General features: G+C 37.5%; 1 protein-coding gene across 4 annotated transcripts in view; it reads left to right on the top strand.

Moving 5' to 3' along the window:
- The window catches only part of DLG2 (discs large MAGUK scaffold protein 2), a 486,684-nt gene that overhangs the window by 198,205 nt on the left and 265,325 nt on the right, over positions 1 to 23,154 (top strand). For all 4 annotated transcript variants that reach the window (XM_030234136.2, XM_030234140.2, XM_030234138.2 and 1 more), the window contains 2 exons: positions 12,763 to 12,899; positions 21,680 to 21,824. In XM_030234136.2, the coding sequence (XP_030089996.1) occupies positions 12,763 to 12,899; positions 21,680 to 21,824 (282 nt within the window). The remainder of the gene's footprint in view (positions 1 to 12,762; positions 12,900 to 21,679; positions 21,825 to 23,154) is intronic.

Here is a 23,154-nt window from a genome sequence, read left to right on the forward strand (position 1 = left end):
GGAAACTCTCACAGAAAATCTGTAGTGTTTTCTCAGGCTTGAACAACCATATTTTTTATGTGTTTCTCTGCATTTCAATTCTCCTAAGCACAGGTTCCTAGAAAATCTTAAATGGTCTGGGACTAGTCTGAAAAAAAAAAAAATCTGTAATTCTGTTTCAAACGTGAGTTCACATTCTCCTTCTAGTTAGGTATGCTAGAATGCAATTCCCTTTGCAAATATTTGACATAATTTCTGAGAAGTCATAGAATCATACAATGATTAAAGAATATTTTGGGTTGGAAGGGAGCTCTAAAGGTCATCTACACCCAGCCTTCTTGCAATGATCAAGGACATCTTCAGCTAGACGGGCTTTCTCAGATCTCCATCAAACACACCCCCATCCTTGATGGGGCATCATCCAGGGGTGGGGCATCCATCCACAGCTTCTCTGGGCAACCTGTGCCTCACCACCCTTACAGTAAAGAGTTTCTTCTCAATATCCAATCCAAATCTACCCTCTTTCAGTTTAAAGCCATTACCCCCTGGCCTGTCACTAGAGGTCCTGTCCTCATCTTTCTCAGAAAGGCACAAGTGTCTGACTTATTTTACTCTGTGGGAGTATAGGGTACTTCTCACTGGCAAATAAAACATTTTTGCTTCACTTTGCTTCCTAGAGTGCTACAAGACAGCATCATCAGCAAACTGAACTTGGGGACCAAACTGCAGTTTCATAGAGACAAAAAGAATCAAAGTGAGGTGCAATGACTCATGAATCCATTTTCAGAGTGCCTTTGCCTTATTACTTCTGTTCAATAAGCACCATCTATTTTCCTTCTCTGTATCATTTATATACCTGTTCAGCTTTTAATATCATGGCTCCATAAATTGCCTTGCTTAAAAAAGCAAAATTACATGCACATTTGAGCCTTGATTTCTCTCTGTGTTTTTAAGAAGGAAGGAACTGAATGGATGACAGATTGATTGTTTACAGGTTGATTGCAAATAGATAAGAGGCTGCAAGATGAACTTTAAATTCATTTTGTATATTCAAGCTTCAACATAATTGACAGAGAGATTTTCAGTAAAGTATTTCTGCTCAGCTTTGCAACAGGGATGAGAAGAGAAATGTTAAATTTCCCTTATGAGATGGAGGACAAATAAAAGAAACTGATGAGTCTGTCCCTGACATGTATGGTTTTTAAACAGATCCCAGAATGACAGACTGCTCCTTCTGTCTCCATTTTATTGGTGACAAATTATTAAATATTTGTCTCAAAGAGCCATTCAACTTAGCAGAGAACCAGCTATACTCATTTAAAGATATATCACTTAATGTTGTACAAAGTAAATAGCATTTCTCCCTGAATTGGAATAATTTTCTCCTGTGTCAAGTCTGTAGATTTCAAAAATGAATCTATATCAGAAAAAACAAAGAGGCAGGAAAAGCACAGATTTACGTAGTACAAAGACTTAAGAAATTTAATGTCTCATCAAAAAGTGAAAACTACTTTAAGGCAGATCTTGATGTGCTCATCTACAGGAACATGATTTTCATTTGCATTATTAGGAGATTAAATACCTTGTTCTACTGTCAGTAATTACAGTAATTTGTGCAGAAAATGGCATAGGTACTATTTGTTAATGATTGGCAAACTGTGATCGACTGTCAGCATAAATTTGGTTCCTACACCTGAAACAGCTGGTGTATTCTGTGCATGGAAAGTGAACCATGTTTCAGGATTTGAACCCCAGTTAATATAGAATGTGAAAACAATAGGGGTCTTCTCATTGCAGTTTCTCCAAGTGTCTGGAACTGCCTGTCTCCTGGCACTGCAGAGGAGCCATGTCCTGTTACTTTTCCCTTTTCCCAAACATTATGTGTCCAAATTTGTGTACCATCAGGAATTAAATAAGGTCAAGTGAACTTAAAGAGCATGGACAGTGGGTGTAAAGAGTAAAAAAAAAGCCTCCAATATTTTGTTGAATTGTCTGTGGAAGAGAGGAGACAGCCAGGGAAAGGGGACTTTACACCAGTGAGATCAGCATCTGCCATGCTGATCCCATTTCCAGATACTTGTCTTCAAAATGAAAACCTTCAAGAGCTGGTTGATTATTGGTTACATATTAATGGAAAATGGCATTTTTAACAGAAGATGCCGTTAAAATAAATGTGGCTATAAGGGTGTATTTGTGGTAATGAGGCTAATTGCCTTAAAATTTTGGAAAAAAAAATGGGACAGTAGAAATAATTTGATTTCCCCCTTCTTTCAACCTGTGTGCATTAACTATACTCTAGATTAGACATTCTCACAGTGCATGCAAAGGTGGTTAAATACAACATTCTCAGGCCTTGTGCTTCTCTTGAAAGGGTGGATAAAGGTTTCATATTTGATTCTCTAGTCAGGAAAAGAGATTCATAATACCAGTGCATCTTTCAGAAGGAAAAATTGCAGAAATATTGAATAAGCATTATTATTACTACACTTTTCTTCCACTATAGATCTGGCTTAGCTCTCAAGAGTCCTACAAACCTTTGATTGTTAACTTCTCTTTCTCTCTCCTAAGCTTAGGAGAGCTAGTTTTATTTTTCCCATTCTTCCCAGTAGGACTTGTGCTGTAAAGTTACATTTTTATTGACTCTTTTTCAGGTGCATTAGTAGCCTAAACAGCCATTTCTGTCCTTCTCTCTTTAGCTACTTGCTCCTATCCCTGCATCTTTCCTTCTTCCCACATCCTTCAACTTGAGTTTGCAGGGCAGCAGTGGTGACCTTGCAGTGCTCTCCACAGGAGCCACAGATCTATAATGAGGGACCAGGTACAAAAGTGTGGTGCCAGGCAAGGGGACATGTGAACCCAACACTGTCCTCATCTGCCAGCTCCTACTGCTGGCCTCTCTGTGGGTGATGGTCAACATGCACCTGGTCTGGGATTCAGGTTAAATTGGCTTGCTTTTCATGCCGTTTTCAATTTGCCATTTGCTGGGACATGTTCAAAGGCAGGCAGTGGGAAAGAAGGCAGGGAGCACAGCAGAGTTGTCTCTTTCAGCATTAGTGAGTTGTTAGGTCAGCATATGACAATTTTAAAAATGCACAGTGCAACCTTTCACCTGGCTTTTTTGCTGCTTACTAGAACAATTGGCTGCTTAAAATAATGGAATTATTTGGGCTGGAGGGACCCTAGAAATCATTGCATTCCCTCCTACTTGTCATGGCCAGCAACTCCTTCCCCCAGACCAGGTTGCTGAAAGCCCAACCTGTCTTTGAACGTTTTCCTGGGATGTCATCTTCTGCTGTAGTTGATTTTTTTGCCCAAGTGAATGAAAGAGAGGGGGTGAGGATGGGAGTAAAAAACCCAAAACAAAACCAAAAACCTCTTGCCAAGAAGAAATGGCAATGTAATATAGAATAGAAAGTATGAGAAAAAAATGTGTCACCTTTAGCAGTCCCTTCATATCACATTCAGCCATACGGGTCACTTATGCTGTGTTTAACTCTATTTTTAACTCTATTCCCTGCAAGATAGAAATGATCCTGTCACCAGGCAGCCAGCCAGATGATGTCTACCCTGATCAAAAATTCTGGTTTTCAGTGCCTCTGGATCTGAGGATTATTTGTCCTTATGGATGCACCAAAAGTATACAAAAATCTTCCTGCATGCACAGGAAGTGACCATTCATTCAGTTCAGTTGTAGGCGTATGGAGATGGGAGAAGAAAAAGGCATGTAAAAATTTCAGATATAAGCAGCTAATCCTGTTCCTAAGTGGCAGAACTTGGGTTTTTCTGTTTCAAAACACTAATCTTCGCTTTTTAAAAAACCTAATTTGACTGGTCTTAACATGAAATGTTTAGACTTGGTGTATCATGTGTTTATTTCCAAAAGAATCAAACCCCTAGCCATAATTCTTGGAGTGTCAGTATATGTCAAAAATGAAGTAACTTTCTTTTTCTTGCACTTACTCTGGTAAAATTTTGACAGTGTGGTTTAATGTGATTTTCAGTGAACTAGAATCTTCATTAATGCTTTGAAAGTCAGATTATTGTGAATAATTAGGAAAGTTCCCTGATCTTTTCAAGTTCAATTCTAAAGTATTCTTAAGAATTACTGTTATTCAGTTAGGCCACTTCTCGTTGTCTGTCCTTTCTGGGAATTTTATTCCTAATTAATTTGAATAAATGTAAAAAATATAGAATAAGCACAAGTTCAAATGAGGCTCTAAGTGTATTTTCCTAACTTGCTGCTTCCTTTCTTTTCTGCTACATCTGGGGAGAATGTATCTTTAGGGATAAATATATGCAAGCAAAAAATAATGGAAAAACATAAAACTGCAAAACAATAGAAAAGAAGGGATTGTTTTCATTTGCTTGTTAGAGAGCTTTTTTACAAATTCCTACAAATAGCAGTGTAATTTAACACGATGTGTTTTCAAGACTTTATGAAATATTATAGAAAGATTAGCTTTACCATTATGGTAATATAAACCAATGCTTTATCTACTCTACCTACACATTATTGTTTTTAAACATGCACTCACTGCCTTGGAGCTTTATTAACATTTGCATCATAATCTCAATTTCCCATCATTTCCTTTCTGGCTGGAAGTGTAAAGGATTTCTTTTAAGCCAAGGACTGGAAGGCTGTCTCCTGAGAGCAGATTTCCTTCTTTCCTTCCTTCTTTCTTTCCTTCTTTCCTTCTTTCCTTCTTTCCTTCTTTCCTTCTTTCCTTCTTTCCTTCTTTCCTTCTTTCCTTCTTTCCTTCTTTCCTTCTTTCCTTCTTTCCTTCTTTCCTTCTTTCCTTCTTTCCTTCTTTCCTTCCGCCACTTCCGCCACTTCCGCCCGCCACTTCCTTCCTTCCGCCACTTCTTTCCTTCCGCCACTTCCTTCCTTCCTTCCGCCACTTCCTTCCCTCCCTCCCTCCCTCCCTTCCGCCACTTCCTTCCTTTCTTTCTTTCTTTCTCTCTTTCCTTCTTTCTTTCTTTCTCTCTCTCTTTCTTTCTTTCTTTCTTAACCTAATAAATTTGGCTGTAATGTTTGATTTTGATGCCCTAAAAATGAAAATATAGTTGGAAAATTGTTGAAGTTTTTTATATTTGCTAATGAGGCTACAGCTGAGTAATTCAGCAAGAAAAGCCCTGAAGTATCCAAATTATTTTTTTCCATGTTCTTGACTCTTTTGCGTTTCTGATTTTTGTGGGTGTCAGATGACGGTGATGAACCCTGTGTCCAAAGAGAAGATGTAATACTTTGCATTCCCCTGCCCCCAGCAGAAGAGCAAGCTCAGAAAATGCTGTGGTGGGAAGGGATTCTCCAGGACATCTCAGCAGGAAGGTGTTTTAGAACAGATGTAAGGAACTGCAGTTAGCAGCATGGTAGCCAAATTTTAAAAATTACATATGATGAAAACCTGCTTAAATATTCTCAATCAAAGGTATGGAAATCAGCCTGCCATCCCTCCATCACCAGATCCAGCTACCACCACAGTCTCACCTCTGAGTTTTAGCTGGCTGCCATTTTTCCAAGCCTTCAGTTCTTCAGAGGACTCTGTGGTAGTATGAATGTTCACATGCAGCAGTGTCTTGAAGCCCTTTTAATCTCAGTGAGATCAATCTCTCTGTTTTCATCAAGAATCAGGGACGCTCCTCTGCACATTCTTGAACTAGGCTGTGCAGCACGTTTGTGTTACTATAATGTTTTAAATGTCAATGATCTTTGGGGTTTTTTTTATTTAGTCAAGAATAGTTAAAATTAGAACTAACTATACTATTGTAGTTTATTTTGAAAATTTCAACTCGCAGAGCTAAAAATTCATGCAGACAAAGGCAAATAAGATGATAAATTTTACTTTTTAATTTTTTGGTAAAACCTCAACCTCAAAATCTGTTCCCATACAGAAAAGTATCAGTGATTATTTGCAAGGAAAGAACTCTCCTTGCCAGCTGTATGATCCCAGCTGCCATCTAGCCATAGCCTCTTTGTGAGCACACTGACCACACTCGGTAGGAGTGCTGTGTGTGCTGCTCAGTTTGATCCTCAGCAGAGGCTGTACTGAAATCTGGCATCCCTGTTGCTTCAGTGGCATGGAGAGGGGATGCACTGGGAGCCAGAGTATAGGGATTAATGAAAATAGTAACTATAAAAATGGCTGTGGGCAGGAACAAAGGAAATGTGTAAAAACAGTTGGATAAATACCTGAAGGCACAAATATATAATTCCACACAGTGTAAGGTGCTTTTGGACAATGTTCTTCTTACCTAGTGGCACTGTACATCATTTTTATTCTATCTGACATCAACTGGGAAATAACCTGAAACACTAGATAAGGAAGATGCTTGAAGTTTTTAACCCAAGGCCATTAGAAAGAAACACCAAATTACAACATGCTGTGTTAGATGTGTAGGGACTTGGGTCTTCTTCGTGGTCTAGGCTATTATCCAGTTTTTAGTTACAAAAAGAGCCCTCTGAAGGGATCTGGGAGCAGGATCTGAAACATGAATTAACAATGGCAATGAAATTAGACAGCTTTTAAATATATTATGAATATTAATAAAAGTTTTATGAATCATGCTGTATTTTAGATTCACTTTTTCATCCACAGAACAAAATGTAGTCAAATTTTATTCGCATAGGTCCTTCTGGCATAAGATGTCACATGCATCAGGCATAAGAATTGCTATAAGAACTCACTCAAATAAATTGATATTTGACTCTACTGCTAAAACATGAAGGAGATGAGATAAAGTGACTTCCTATACTTGGGATTAATAGTTTCTCAAGAACTGATTCATAGGATGACAAAGAAAGACAGAACTCTGTAGAGGAAGATTGGTCTTTCTTTCTAACATTCTATAATTACTGTGACACAAACTTTAATTTTTATCTTGTGATGTATTTTATTTTTGTATGGACTAAATAAAAATGGACTCTGCTGTCAATAATGAACAATATCCATAAGTCACAGCTGTAACAAGCATAATAATTGTCCACAGTTGTGAGGTGTTATTGTAAATATGTGCTGTATGTGTCCTCCAGGAAAGCTGAAACTGGCAACAGGAGGCTTGAGCAGAGGGCATGGGGAGACATTCCCTGGTACTCCTTTGTTTATAATTAATATTTTTATAGTTTGTTTACTCATATAAACTGGACGTAACAGCGGTACCTGTCAAAACAAGTCAATCATTATATCAGTCAAAGCATGTTATTACCCATGTTCCTTTCCTCCCCGCAAGTGGAATTTGATTAATTAGAAACCTGGATTGGGCATCATTGTTCCAGGTTTGACAATTTTAACAAGCTACATCTTTTGTAGATGTGTTGTAGAAGAGGCTGGCCCTTGGAAAGGCAGGAGCTGCCCCAGCTTGGGCTGCTCATTGCCATGACCAGTTACTTGCAGGAGCCTGGTTGATGTGTCATGTGCCACAGAGCAGGCAGGCTTGCAGTGTCAGGGAAGGGCCTCAGTGGGGCAGCTTGCTGGGGGTCCTTCTGGTGGTACTTTCTGCTTTGCTGCATGAAACAGTTTCTTAAAATCTAAATGCACACAGTGCTCTGGAGCAAATCAGTTTGTTTCACACCTTTAGAAAATAAATGTGGCAAAAAGCAATGGGAGAATATGTAGGGAGGGGTAGTGACATGTATTTATGAAATCTCTGAATAAGTTAACCATTTATGATCTTCCTTTCAGGTATTTCATTCACTCTCTGTTTCATCCACATCCCCCAGGGTGCATGTGCTGAGGTGGTCTGGCTCACCTGTGTGTGACACAAATGACACAAGGCATCAAACCCTTACCACATCTCTTGGCATTTTCTTGATTGGCAACCATAAACTGACAGATTTTTGGATAAATTATTTGTACCCTCTAGGAGTCTACTGTTGTTATGGGTGGTCCTTTATATTGAATACTTTTCATCAGTCTCAAAGCCACAAGGTGGCTTCTCATCTTCTGGGTGTTTTTTTCATTTAATAAAAACACATTTTTATTGCTATGATCTGCTCCTCTGTTAGGCTTACAGGCAAGAGAATGGCAGATGTCACATGCTGCAGTTTTGCTGCCAGCATCCCACTGTAATGGCACAGGGTCTTCTGCTGGCAAGACACCTGTTCAAAGGTCTTACAGAGTTCAGACATTCGGTCCAGGCTTGACAGAAATGACTCATTTTGATTTTTATTGCTTGGAATTCTCTGTAATGTCAGTATACATGATTTCTCTAACCTTTGGTCTTTCTTCTAGTATTTACATTCCTATTCCCATTCACATTTCATTTGTTCATATGATAATATTTCTGTGGAAAGTCCTATGCCTGTTGTGGTTTCACTGAGTCTATGCTCACAGGTCAGTTATGAGGTAAGGTGTACTGTGGTATAGCTAGGAATTAGGAATTGCCTGCTTTATGTCTCTACAGCACACTGTTTTGATTAACTACCTGAAAATCAAGAACTTCTTAACTATATTTTAAGGTTATGTCTTACATGCAGCTTTCTTTGGGTTCCCCTTATTAGAAGCTGTGAAGCTCATGTTGGATTTGTGTTTTCAAATCCTCGCTCTGTTTGCTGATTTAAAATAAGCTACTCTGGGTTCTCTGTGTAAGATAGTAGAAAAATGCAACATCCATTTTTGGCATTCTGACTGACTTTTTTTAACTTCACTTCTCATTGTAAAGCTGACATTACATAGCTGCAGTTGATCTTTTAGGCTCCCTCTCTGGTTACTGCAAAGTGCTATGCCTGCAGTGTAATTAACCTACTGTGTCTTTAACAAAGGTTTCATTATTTTTGATTATTATTATTTATTTTTATTAGTCCAACTTGCTGGGCTAATTATATGGGGAGCCTCCAAGCCTACTTTTGCTAGAAAAAATAGAACATATTGTTTTACTAATATAGTGATATATTTAAAACATGCATTTGGTATGGAAAATAGTGCAAAATAGATGTACATAGCCAAATATTTTAACATGTTCTTGCTAATAATCCCAGGGAAAGATATTACTAAATATCTTTGAGTTAGTAATAATAGCATTTTCTTCTGCAGTTTCCAGTTTTGATGGAATAGCTTTTGTCCCTATCTCTTTTCCTCTTTCTGATACCAGAAACGTCTGCTGTTTCATGGGATTATTGCACATAATTATTCGCAGAATCAGTGATCACCATTTGTGGAGCCCAAAGGCAGATGAATTTTAAAACCATAAATCCAGTGGAAATGGAAGGAAATGAGGTTTGACTCAACTTTCCTAGTTTACACATTGAGTCAATCTTATAAGGGCCTATCCTCTTCAGTGGTTTTGAACAAAGCTGAGTTTGACTTGGATGTGCACCAGTATTAATTCCAGTTCTCACTTTTATCCCTCTTGAAGTAGTCTCTTCTTCACTGAACCACAGAAACATGGAATGGTTTGGGTTGGAAGGGATCTTAAAGTTCCAAACCTGCTACTAATTAGCATTAGATCAGGTTCCTCCAGGCCCCATTCAGCCTGGCTTTGAACATTTCCAGAGATGGGGCATCCACAACTTTTCAGGGCAGCCTGTGCCAGTGCCTCACCACCATCATCATCGAACAATTCTTCCTCAAGTCCATTCTGAATTTATCCTCCATCTGATTCCTGCTGTGAGGAATTGAGCACTCTCTCCAAGATCAGCTGTTTCTGTGAAGCAGATTGCACATCAGACAAAGAGGACGTGATCAACTCCTGCTCTGCATTCTGATAGAAATATTTTCATAACCATAAGGATCAAGAAGAAATAGGTTCTGCAATCAAATATGCTGCTTTATGAAAAATACCATTTAGAAAACATACCTTGTTCCATTGTTTGAATGATTCTCTGCTTGTAAAACAGAGAGGGAATCTGATACAACTCTAACCTGATGTAGTGAGTGATGAAAGATGCACACCAGGGTTGAGCAAATCTTTCCAAAGTGTTCAAACAGAAACCTTCAGTCTAAATGAACTCAGATTGTGAACTTTCAAAGCACTGATCTTCCCACTCACCTCTTCCCACATCCAGACCCCAGCCTTTCAGAAACCAAAAGTATGATTCACCTCATCTCTTTCAGGTGTCTTGTTGAGATGAGATGAATCATACTTTAAAAGCTCTTAATGAACTTTCATTTATCGTACAGGTAGTGTAAATGATAACCATAGTTGTCTGATGTCATTTGGCCATATGAATCCTACCCAAAAGTTTTTGTGTAGTATGCTTTCCATGTGCCCTAGCAATTAGTAGAAATCATTTAAATGAAATTAAATGAGGCATTGTTCCATTCCCTGTTCCTTCCAAGAAGAAATCTTCTAAAGAAGGCAAGTGTGATTAAGCAATGAAATTAAATCATTATTGATTGACATGGAAAATTTTTCTCTTCCTCACTTTTCTTTCCTACCCACTCTTCTTTTGCTCCCTTCAGTATTACCTCATATTGTTCTGCTCTTCTAAACCTTTCTGTAATCACTGCTGATTATTTGGATGCCCAAAGTCAGACCTTGCTTACAAATGCAATGTAGCTCCCACATTGTGTCACATCTAAATTTTATGTAGACTGTAGCAGAAAAAGTTACTCCTCCCATTATTTTAAACTTCACTTTTGTAATGGGAGCAGCCTGTGTTGGTGCTCTTTTGTTTTACAGTTTCATACATCCATTGTGCAGCCGTGCAAACAGCAAGCCAAGCCTCCCACTCAGCACTGCAGAAAATGCAGATGATTGTCTTGGCTGCTACTTGCTTGTGTTGCAGCAGGACCAGGCTGAATTAGGAGCCACTTGTGCAAGGTGCAGACCAGCTGTGTGTGCAGAAATGACCTTGCCCTTTACACAGTGTCAATAAAGGGGAGAGGGGGGGATGGAAGTGCGCCACAACCTCTTCTTCCCACGGTCATGCCCTGGGTGAGCAGTGGGGCTGCACAAAGCCCTCTGGCTGAGATCTAGCCCACTCATTTGCTCCCACCAGCATTCTGGAATATTCTCAGATCTTTACTGGTAGAAACCTATACAGATGGGGTTTAGATCAAATTGATTATAATTATGTTACCAAGAAATATTATTCAATCATTGTTCCTTGTCCATAACTAGTATTTTAAAAAAAATCAATTCTTAATGTTTCTTTAGAATTTAGAATTCTTAATGTGTCTTCTTTTCTCTTCTTTGTTAGCAGTCCCAGGAAAAAGTCCTTCCCTGTTGAAAAAATCGTAATCTTTTTATCCCTGTACTGACAGTAGCACATAAATAAGAGTGATTGCCAGCTTTAGCTGGAAATTCAATAAAGCTTTCTTTTAATTACCCTATACTTCTGAATTAACTTCATGTGTATTGTTAATAGTCAATTAATTAAGTGCTGTTTCAATTGGAGATATAAATTCAAAGGTTTCTTTTTGTAATTTACTGGTGTGGCACATTCCATTAAGTAGTCCATTATAGTACCTGACCTCACATCTTTTTGAAGCTAAAGTAATGATCAAATGAAAATTATGTGGTAAAAAAATTATATTTAATTCACTCCCCTTATCTCTGTACTCATACAGCTGCTAAAAATGTTGTGTGCATTAAATACACATTGTCCCTTAATTTTTATTGCCCAAGCAGTGTCCCTTTTGAGTTTGTGATGAAATGCCAGATTTCAGGCAACTCACTTTTTACCACGGCATTTTACTGCTCAGGCTACAGCAATTATGAACATGTTTCTTTTAGGAATGAGTGAACAGCACAGATTTCATAGATGAAACCAGTGATTACTTTCTAAATAGATATAACTGTTTTTCTGTACAGCTAAAAGAGAAATCCCTAGCTGGAGCAATAATCTGAGCAGGGTATTGTCAGAAACAGTTTCTCTGTTCAGATGGAGCATTAGCTACATAATCTCTGAAAAATTAGCTGTATGAAGTTAATTTTCATGGAAATCAAGCACAGTAATTTCTGTCTTTTCTTTGATTGAGAGATAAAAATGTTCCTAAAAATTAAAGCAATGGTTTGCTTGTATGTGCAATGTGTCAGAGGGTAAGAAATATAGGAAAAGGGAAAAGATCTTTTTTTCTGCCCCCAACATCTCTTTATTTTGCCTTCCTTTAATCATACTGTATTACTCTGTTGTCTTATTGTATTGCCTTACTTTAATCATACTGTATTATTTAATCATAATGTATTATTGACATTATTACAAAGTTTGGGTCTTTGAGTGTTTATCTAGGAATTTCACAGATCACTGAATAGAAGTTATACATTTACAAAGGACTGTTGCTTTCTTTATGTGTCCATAGCCACAGATTTTTCTCCTATGGAAAAAACCCACACTTTAAATCAAACATCTACACTTTTCTCTTTTATTTTCACTGATCCTTCACTGTGGTACTACATGAACTTGCAAAACCTGTGCTAGACCTCTCCAAGTATTTTCTTAAACTGTGTGGACAATCAGAACACCTTTCATTTTGTTCTGATAGATGGTGATGTATTTTATAGCAATATTTAACAAAATAAACTCCAAGTTGCAGTGTTTTAATGCTGATCATGGAAAGCTGAGCCATAACTTTTTCACGGAGGCTGCACTGGACCCCAGTGAAGAGGGTGTATAGAATCACCACTGGTTCAATTATTTTTGTCCTTGCTTTTCTGTAATTGTAAATGGCAAAGAATTTTCTTGCTTTACTTCTGTCCCTGACCTTTCAGGGAAAGTGAAAGATTATGTTATTTGTACTCTGTAAAAAAAAATACTCAAAGTTTACATTGTATTTGCTACTTTTCCACTTCTCTTTAGTGCTATATGTTGTATTGCTAATCTTTTGTTTGCAATATCTTTTCCAGGTCTAGGATTCAGTATTGCAGGAGGGGTGGGAAACCAACACATCCCTGGGGACAACAGCATTTATGTCACTAAGATTATTGATGGGGGAGCTGCACAAAAAGATGGGAGATTGCAGGTTGGAGACAGACTTCTTATGGTAAGTATGACAAATTTTAATCCCATTTCTTTAGCTGAAAATTATTTCATACAAGGACTTTCATTCACCATACATCTTTCTGGAGGTAAACAAAACAACTGCTATAATAATTATATTTCCATCATCTTCATTTCCCCCATTTTTAAAATATTTTTCTGATATTGAAGTAAAAAAACCCATTCCTCTGGAAAACTAACATTTCATGAAGGCAGTGTATTATATTACTTTGACAAACCTTTTACAGAGAGAATAAATGTCTTATGCACATAAGCAACAAGTCAAAATGGACCATAAAACTTAAAAGATTTTAGACAAAGTGTTTGTTAAGGTAGTGCTGATTCCACTGTTTATTGTACACAAATTGAAAGCTGTCAAAACATGCCAGTAAATGACTCCCATGTAACAACTGTCAGTGGACTACTACTTGCATTTACCTATTGGAATGCTTTACATATATGTTCCATATAAATGTTAAAAAACACCCCAAATATTTTCCAAATTTTCCCTCCTGTTGGTTCATTGTTTCTTATCAATAATGCTTTCCCACTCACAGGGTTTGGTTAATTCAACACTGAGGGGGAAATCCTGACCTTGGTGAATCAGCACAAGTTAATCTATGTCAAGTTGTATTCATGTCAATGTATTTGCATAGATCTCAGCAGGTAGAGAAATATTTTTTTAATAAGTGCAATGGAAAAAAAAAAAACAAACTAGTACTGCATTAGCCCTGTTTTGTGATGTGATATTTGAGCAGTAAAAAACTGCCTCGACCTTTTTTGCTGCCTGTGAAGCTGGGCCTAATTGAGGTTTTCTTTATTTGGCTAGGACATTGTGTTCCAGTCACATATGAAGTTGGGCATTAATTTTATGACAGAGTACTAAACAGAACTGGAAAGGCACTTGGTTGCTGGGTTGGTGACTCTTTGTCTTTTTTAATTAACCCAAATGGGTAGATAAAACAGCTTAAGGATCAACTGTTGTTAGCAAAATCAGAGCAAAATGAAACTAGAACTAAAAATTTCTTTGGCATTTTGTCTTTGCATAATCTCATCAGAGTGAAATTCAAGTCACTGTTGGATGATGAAGTTTTGGCTTATTTTGGTGCAGAAATGTATATTTTTATTTGCCAGATTTGCACTTTAGTTATTTTGCAACTTGTTGCAAATCTGCTTCTGTTCACCTGTTTTTGTTGCTTTTTACCCTGATGAGAATTCCTTGCAGTTTTTGTGTTATCTGCAATTTTTTTGTTACTTTACTCTTTAATTTTTTTCCAATTCACAGGAGGTAGTAAATATATAAAAGGAAATCAAATAGATGCAAACCCCCCACATTCACCCTCTCCAGTGTAATTTCATTAGAATTAATTTAAATAGAAATATTTTCTATTCCCAGTGCATAAATTCATTCTTTTCAGATTTTTACAGGAGTAGTCTATTAAGCATCTCAGCCTTCAACCTGTGATTCACTGCAGTCAGATATAGATGTTTCTTCATGGTGACAATTTTATACTTCTGAAAATGAGCAGAGGTCATTTGCATTACGTTTGATGTCTTTGTTCTTCTGTCTTTTCAGTCTGGACTGTTTCTTTACTAAGTGTTGTCTTCTTTTAGCACTGCACATAAAATCAGAAAAAAAAAAAATCATTCCAAGTATTGCTCTCCTCTAGTTTGTACTTCCAGACCAAGCTTTTCACTGTTGCATAAGAAAATAATAGTCAGCTTACTCTTTGTATACTGTAATCATCACATCTTTGGAGATTCGTTTACAAGATCAAAACTGTTTCTAAAATTCATGCAGATTGCAGCCATGTTTCTTGATTCTCTCCAACTAGACAACCTCATTTGTTTCTAACTTCTGTACCTTCAGTATTTTTCGATCCTAATTTGTGAACTATCTGTCAGTTCATGGCATTAACTTCATGTTCCTTTATGAATAGTGAGAGAAAAAATTAATTACTTTCTTTTGGCAGTGTTTCAAAAGAGTATTACATTTGTCTTCTATATGGTCCTACTTCTGCTTCACTGATTTCTTGATTATATGTTTGAACAGTTCCTCTTTTTTGTTTTTTCCTTCTCAGTCATGCATCCTTTCTTGATCTTTGGTTTTTTCCATCATTCTCTACAGAATTTAAAAGAATTTGTCATCCTTCTGGAATTCTCAGCAGCTGCTGGGGAGCTTTTTTAATTTTCATATCTGTGTTGTGATAATTTTGTGTGAAATGCTTTCAGATCCCAAAGAAAGTGCAAATCAAATTAATATAAATTTAAGAGGTGATGAAAGTGTAGAAGCAAAATAAAAACTAATATTGAAATGTAAGACAAGAATGGGCCACCTGAGCATTTTGCAGCTTGATGACCCTACTGTTATCAAATGCAGATTGCCTGCAGTGTGTTAAGCATTTCTGAAGATGTAAATAATACATTGTGATTATTGTGAAATCTGTACAAGGGCATGTTATGCAGTTATGTGTTTGTGGCACTAAGCCTGCACTTAAGACTTACTAACCTGAGCACTTGCACAGGATAATGCTCCATTGTACAGTAATCCTGAGGTGCCTGTTTGGAAAAGTACTGCTGAAAGCATGAGTGTTTAAACCAAAAGCTGAATGGTTTTTCTAGGTATATATGAAAGGAAAAGACCAAAGCTCTTCTCTGAAGACTTACAGCTAGGAAAAAAACTACTCCCTCCCTGTGTTCTGGTGGTCATGCCCCCTTCTGCTGGTGGTAATGCCAGCAGTGAGAATCCCACTGCAGTGGGTGTCTCAGCTTCTGTCTGCAGTGGAAAGGAGCAAAAGTAAAACAAATACAGAGCATCACAGACCACTATGGTAATTCAGGGACAGCTATAGGGCCAGACAAGGTTGCTCAGGGATTTATCCAGTTGCATCTCAAAAATCTCCAAGGACAGAGGTTGCAGAGCCTTTCTAGGAAACTTGTTCCACAGCTCAGCTGTCCTCCCAAGGAAAAGAGTTCTCCTGATTACCTGTTTGGCCCTCTCTTGTTCCAACATCTGCCTGCTGACACTCATCCTGTTACCACATGCGACTCTGAAAAGCTTAGCTTTGCCTTGATGATCTTCCTGTAAGCACTGGGGCTCTGTTAATAGTTGTCTTCAGAGGAACCCCTTCTCCAGGCTGAAAGTGCCAAGATCCCTCATTTTCTCCTTAGCAGGTCAGTGCTCCATCCCCAACCATCTCAGTAGCATAGCTCTCAACTTGCCTCCTTTTGTTATCTTTCCTGTAGTGCAGAACCAAAAGTGAACAGAGTTTCCAGGTTCAGGCTAATGAGGGTGAACTATTGGGCAGTAATCCTTTCCTCATTCTCCAGCCACTGCTCCTGCTCATCCCACCCAGGATGCTGTTGACCTCTATGCTGCCAGGACACACAGCTGCCTCATGCCCAGCTTGCCATCCATCAGGAGCCCCAAGCACTTTTCCATAGCCAGGCTGTCAGTGCTCAGCCTGTGCTATAGATGGGAGTTAGCCTGTGCCAGAAGCAGGATTTACTGTTTCTTCCTGCTGAACATCATAAAGTCTTCTTTAGGCCCTTCCTCCAGTCTATGATAGCCCTGCCTTCGAGTATGTCACAATGAAATGAAGTGTCACCTCCAAACATGATGCACATCTCACCTCTTCAAGGTCACTGCTAATGGTGATAAAAAAAAAAGCTGAAAAACAGTTTAAGTTATTGCAGCTCAGATAATAATTACCTTTTTTTTATCTCATACCATCATCTTACTTTGGACAAGTTTGTTATCTATGGAATGAATAAATGAGAAATCAGTATAAAACTGGTAGTAGTTTTTTCCTAGTACATAACAACACTAATAGCTAGAAGCAAGGCATTTTTCAGGGAAAATGCTAAAACCATTAGGGTTCAAAGGAAAATGTAAGTTATTATTAATCTTTTATAACTATTAGCTTTTCTAAAATACATCTCATATGCCAAAATACCTTTACAAGTTTGGGCCATATCCTCTTGCTTCTTGGTCCATGTAATCACAGGGATCAGTGATTGTATATAACAAGAGATATAATTTGATTCTGTTTTCTTGATGAAAACAGGTCAAAGAAACAGGAATCACTTTCCTTTGCAGAAATTTATGCTTCCTTTCTGAAAAAAAGTGTTATTTTCTGGTAATGTCATAGGACTGCAGTGGGGTTGTGACTGTGCAATTGTTGATGTGTTCCTTATAGGGTCCCCTACCAGTGTCTGTTTCTTTCAGACTGTGTATTGAATGCAGGATGTATTAGAGTGCATAAAATCAGAGCATGTAATTCAAGATGTATCTAGATTAGCATTTGGTTCTGATCAGAGTTGTTTTTTAAAAGTGATTTTGGCTGTCTTTTTGGGATCATATTTCAGAAAACAGCCAAGCACTTGTGCAACTAACTCACAAGTCCATGGGATTATAAGTATTTAGTTAATGCAAACAGATTTATGTCCTTTATAAATCATTCCTCTTGAGCCCTGGAAAGCATTCCACTTTGTGCAGCCTTTTAAGTGAGTGAGTTTTGAAGAAGGCCATCAGTATTCTAGATTGACAGCTGGCAGGTTGCAGGTGTTTACTGGTAAATGTCCACCCAGGAGAATCCACTGTCTGAGTGAAAAGTTGAATATTACAGAAAAGCAAACATTAACACTGGTAACGTAAAGATCACCCCTTTGTCTCATTCACTTAGTGAATCAAATCTTTCTTAGCCTAAATCAATAGAGGAAATGAACAAATCCCCTTTAAAAAAGGAAAATTAAATAAGACAGACTTACTCCTCTGGAGCTCTTATTCTCATATCGGCTTATATTGTTCTGAAATTGAAATTATTCTGTAGAGCACTTGTACAGTCATTTTGGGGATTCTAAGCTTTTCTAGCTGCTTTTTGGGGCTTTTGATTTTCAGTATGAATCTTCCAAATAAAACATTCTTGCTTAGATTTATACTTCATTGTCCTGATTATGCTATTTAGGAAAAAAAACCACCCCAGTCTTTTTATATCTCTTTGGCATAATTTCTTATTGATTTCCCCCATCACTCAAATAGCTTCTTTGATTGGACTCTTATCTTTAATTTCCTTCTCTGTTGCTATTTTATTTCTTTCCCTTATTCATTTCTCATGTTACTAGTATGTCATATATCCCACACTTACTATTTAAAGAAAAAGCTTTCCTATTTTTTTTCTTCAGATGCTATTTGCATTTTTAACTTTTCACTGCATATAACTTTTCCTACTAGAAAAGCCCCATTTATTCCATGCATTTTTTCTTTCTGACTTCTATCCTTTGGCTCCTGTCACAGCATTTTTTGTCTCAAATATACGATTTTGTGACTAAACTGACCATTCAGTTAAATATCTTTTTTAGCATTTGCCTTAAGTGGGTTTTTTTCCCCCTTAATTAATTGCTACTTAAATTGGCTTCTTAGATCCAGAAAGTTGGCATGAAGTACCATTCTACCCACTCAGAATTAAGTCAGCCATTCTGCACAAAAATTCAGCCTCTCAGAGGATTGCATGCTAGATACACTTTGATTTCCTACTTTGTGTGCATCTTCTACTCTTTATCTTCTTTACGTCTAACTCAACCCTTTTTTTGCAAGCCATATGCAAAAATACACAAAGTTATCTCTACAGGAGGAAGTAAAGCTTTGCTATAAGGAATTACTGGGCCAAACCACCAAGAAATCCAGATTTAGTACTTGCAATATTGTCAAGATAGGCATCTTTAAGGGAGAAATAGCTTCAGTAATTGTCTTTCTTGACATAAATTCCAACATAAAGGTCAACTACTACATCATATTTCCTGTTATTATCATCTCTGTATGATGTTTTAAGAAAAGATGTCCAGAGATTCTCTTATCTCAGATACATACTACAGTTATCTTGCAATAATATCTAGGGGTCTGAACAATAGAATTCTTCTAAGTATTCAAGTTTTTTGTGTAGCAGAACACATGCAGCTGTCTTTATTTGTGATTAGTGTTTTATGGTCAAAACGTAGAAAATATCTTGATAGATGCACACAGGATTATTAACAGGAATTGTAGATGCAAAGCAAAAACTGCCTTCTGAAGGAAGTCTGGAAGTGCAGGTCTAAGCTGATGTTGGCAAATGACTAAGGAAGGTGATCTCATCTCCTTCTCAAAGAGCTCCTACTTAAAAGAGACCTTATGACACCACTGAGGATCTTAATTTTTGTGAAGGAATCAACAAGTCTGTTTGTTTCTTTTATCTTGTTTACTGAGAACTGAGCGGTCCAGGACAAAATAATTTTACATAAACTTCGCCATGAACTCTAGGATCTTTATGTCTATAAAAATAAACATAATGCTGAACTGCATAGACATTAAATCTCAGTTTAGAATTGCTTGAACTCCTTAAGTCCTAACTTCTAAATTTCAGTAATTTGTACAGTGTTGGTAAAACACCTGTCCCATAATGTTATTGTCAGAGAGAAAACACAGGGCCTGCCATATCAAATATGTTTTCTATGTGTAATATTTACTTTCTATTTCTAAAATGGCTTTTTGTCTTCTTTACTGCACAACTGTGACATCCAAGTATCTTGTGATCGATTTTTATCAGCTAAATTTACAGAAACAAACCCCAACAAAAACCAAAATCCAAAACCTTTGGAAAAGAAGTTGCATCAAGTCAATTTGTGTCATAATTGTTTTTATTCACTTCTAAAAAGACCAAAAAGTCAAAATCCAGACAGTTCTAAGATATTTCATTTGGTGTCTTTTTTTGACCGAGGATGTTTTTTTACAGCAGCTGTATAGTGGTTGAGGTTATGTGAGATTTTCTCTACTTGAAAAAAACTTAGGATGAAACACAAGAAATACAGTGTACAGACAGCGTGGGAAGGAGAAGAGGTAAAGGATAGCCTTGTGGTCATCTTTCTAAAATCTGTGAATATGAAGTGTTTGGCAGTTTGGAAATGCATAAACAAGAAAGGCATCATTTCAGTCACTTCTTCCTGCCAGCCTAATAATTTAAGGCATTTATTTATTAAAGGTATATGTATATTGCTCTTCATGAAGAAAGATATAGAAATTTATAGAAGTTAGGAATAAGATTTTTATTTAAATAGAAGATCTGCCAAAATACAGCATACCCTGTCAGCAGCTCCCTTCTGAGTGTTAGGCTCTATCACTGCCCTTCGTGTCAAATTATCATAATATACCTGCCATTGTCTCTTTTGATTGCCCTTAAAATCACGCCTGAGAATTATTCAGGGAAAAAAGTTTGGACAGAATCCTTACACTCAGCAATACTGTCCAATAGAAATTATTTTTTTCTTGGTGTTGATGGAATCATTTGAATATGAAGAGTCCTTCAGTGATTCACAATAGCTGAGTTTCTTTCCAGTTGCCAAACCCTTTGGCCATTGCTTATTGTCACAGTCAGGTTTCTGATAATTTATTGATACTAAATTCCCTGGAAATAATATCCTTTTTTCTGCAATTTCCTGTTATATTATAGTATAGCGAGGAGGGAATTCTGCTTTCATCTTGCATAATGTTTAAAAGGAATCCTTGCAGTAACTGTGGAACTTGGAGGATGGCAATTTAGATGACAGTAAAATGTTTCATATACAACATTCACTGTGAAATGTAGGTCAGTGGAACAGGCTCCCCAGGGAAGTGGTCACAGCACCAAGCCTGCCAGAATTCAAGGAGAGGCTGGACAATGCTTTTAGTCACATGGTTCAGTTTCAGGCAGTACTCTGAGGAGCAGGGAGTTGACCTCAAGGATCCTTAGGGGTCCCTCCCAACTCAAGGTGTTCTGTGATTCTGTTATTTCTCTTGTCTCATGCCACATGCCTGGAACCTGGACCTACACCCTTTAGTTTTTTCTCCTCTATTCAATAATTTCTCCATTCAGGGGGTTTATCCATTTTGTGGCAGGGAATATTCAGGGTTCTGTTTATAGGAAGACAACCTTTTGTTCACATTCTGTGAATAGGGTGGATTTATATGTGAACACATTTTACATGCCTCTACAATAAACCACTTCACATACTTTTCTTTTGATTTTCTTTCTGTGGGAGTAAAGCATAAATAGGCAAAGCTTTCTGCCACCATTTCCTTTCTAACTTTATCTGTAGTCTACTGCTTCTATCCTTGCTTAAGAGTTTTTCTCTTCTAAAAAAAGCACAGAGCTAGAACAACATTCTCTCACTTTTTCTATGTCTTTTTCCTGTGCTTCCAGAAAACTGACAAACTTTCACAATGAAAAATATCTTTTCCCCATCCTGAACTGCCCTTTTTAGATTCCTGCACCTCATAGGTATTCTATATGCCATTTTTTACCTCTCCATATTTCAAAGGTCAGTGTCGTATCAGTGATGGAAAGATTTGGGTGTGTTGGGTATTTCTGAGGTCCCAATTATGGAGGCTGAGAGATGAATTATGAAGTTTAATTTGTTAGGTCCAAATAATGTAGACAGTTTCTGTAGCTGATGGGGTGCTATTAATTTATTATTAAATACAGTTTTATATTGGTGATTATACCAGTAGCAGAACAACACAAAGAACTTTTTTTATTGTCAAAACCAAGTGCCTTCCTGACCCATTTTGATTCTGTGTATCAATATTGCTACATTAGTCTTTGACCATTCATGTGCTCAGAAAACTGTATTTTCTACCCTGCAGCAGAATGCCTTCTATAATCTTTAGTGCTCTTCATTTACAGCAACATTCCAAACATTTTGAAAACTGCAAGGATGTATCATTTTTGTGTCTATTTCTGCATTTCAACTCACCTTTCTGATTTCTCCTCTCAGGTAAATAATTACAGTTTAGAAGAAGTTACCCATGAAGAGGCAGTAGCAATACTGAAGAACACATCAGATGTAGTGTATCTGAAAGTTGGAAAGCCCACCACCATTTACATGACAGATCCATATGGCCCACCAGATATTACTCACTGTAAGTCACTTCTGCAACTTATTTTTCAAGAGAGATTTCAGTTTGTCAGATGACTGTATTTTTTCATAGCTTGTTCAAAGTACCCCATTAAAGTTTATGAAAGAGCTTGGAAGGCTGAAAAAAATGAAATGTTTATTGCCACCTAAGAATGCTGCGCTCAAGAAATATTGCAAATAATTTAACTCTGCTCAAGTATTTTTGCAGCAAAAGTAGCAGTGCAGAAGATATGTGGCTATGCTGGTTCCAATTAGCCATTGTTCAAGTGATCAGAGTGAACTGTAACTCTTGTGAAGATTACAGCAATAAGTACATGCAAATGCATTTTGTAATATGATTCGATTTGTAGCCTGGAGTCCTCTGTCCACTGAAAAATTGGAACAAGCAGCAAACCATCTTGTACAAACTTAGTAGAAGCCTGAGGCAAATATTTCTCATATTTGAATAAAATATTTTACTGGAATGTAAAAATCACTGCTCTACTTACAAAACTTTACCTATTTTCATTGGCTATCCAGTTTGTGAAGTCACAGAATGGTTTGGGCTGAAAGGGGACTTAAAGACCATCTAGTTAAAGTCCCCCTGCCATGGGCAGGGGAACTTTCCAGTAGACCAGGTTGCTCAGAGCCCCATCCAGCCTGGCCTTGAGCACTTCCAGGGATGGCATATCCATGGCTTCTGTGTTCCAGTGCTTTATTACTCCCATAGTGAAGAATTCATAAATCGTTGCTCCACTTTGCTTTATTCTCAGTCTATCCATTAACTTTATATGTGTTCATCAGGATTTATTTATTTTTCCCAGAGGACCAAGGCCTTATTTGTTTTTGTGTTCAATGCATATTCTGTTGTAAGAAAATTTGTTTAAATAATGTGGTAAAACTCAGTGAAGTATCTCATAGGAAGGGAAGATGTCCTCATTTAAAAACCTACTGATTTCAATCAGCCTGTCATATCCATGCACTCAAAAGCATCTAGGCTCATGTCCAGGGCTCAGGTAGAAAGATGTGCATCCAGGTGCACCCCCAGGACTCCCTGAGGTGACCATGTACAAGGGTTGGTGGCTGGATGTGGAATCCTTATCATATATATTTTTTTTTTTAATTATTTTTTTTTTTTAATGTTGACAACCTCCTTGCTGGACTGCTTTTTGGACCCTTAAGGAGATGACAGCAAATCTTCTGTCTCTGCCATCTGTCCTTACTATGCATGTCTTTAGGATTTACTCAGATCTCTGCTGGCTCCCTGTGTGAGTGTCCTAGGTTCCAAACTAGTCTTTGTCTCCCACCACCATCTCTAAATGGCTTGAATATTTGTTTTAGTTTGGATGTAGGCT

This window comes from Serinus canaria, chromosome 1 (genome assembly GCF_022539315.1).
Source record: "Serinus canaria isolate serCan28SL12 chromosome 1, serCan2020, whole genome shotgun sequence".
NCBI classification, from domain to species: Eukaryota; Metazoa; Chordata; class Aves; order Passeriformes; family Fringillidae; genus Serinus; species Serinus canaria.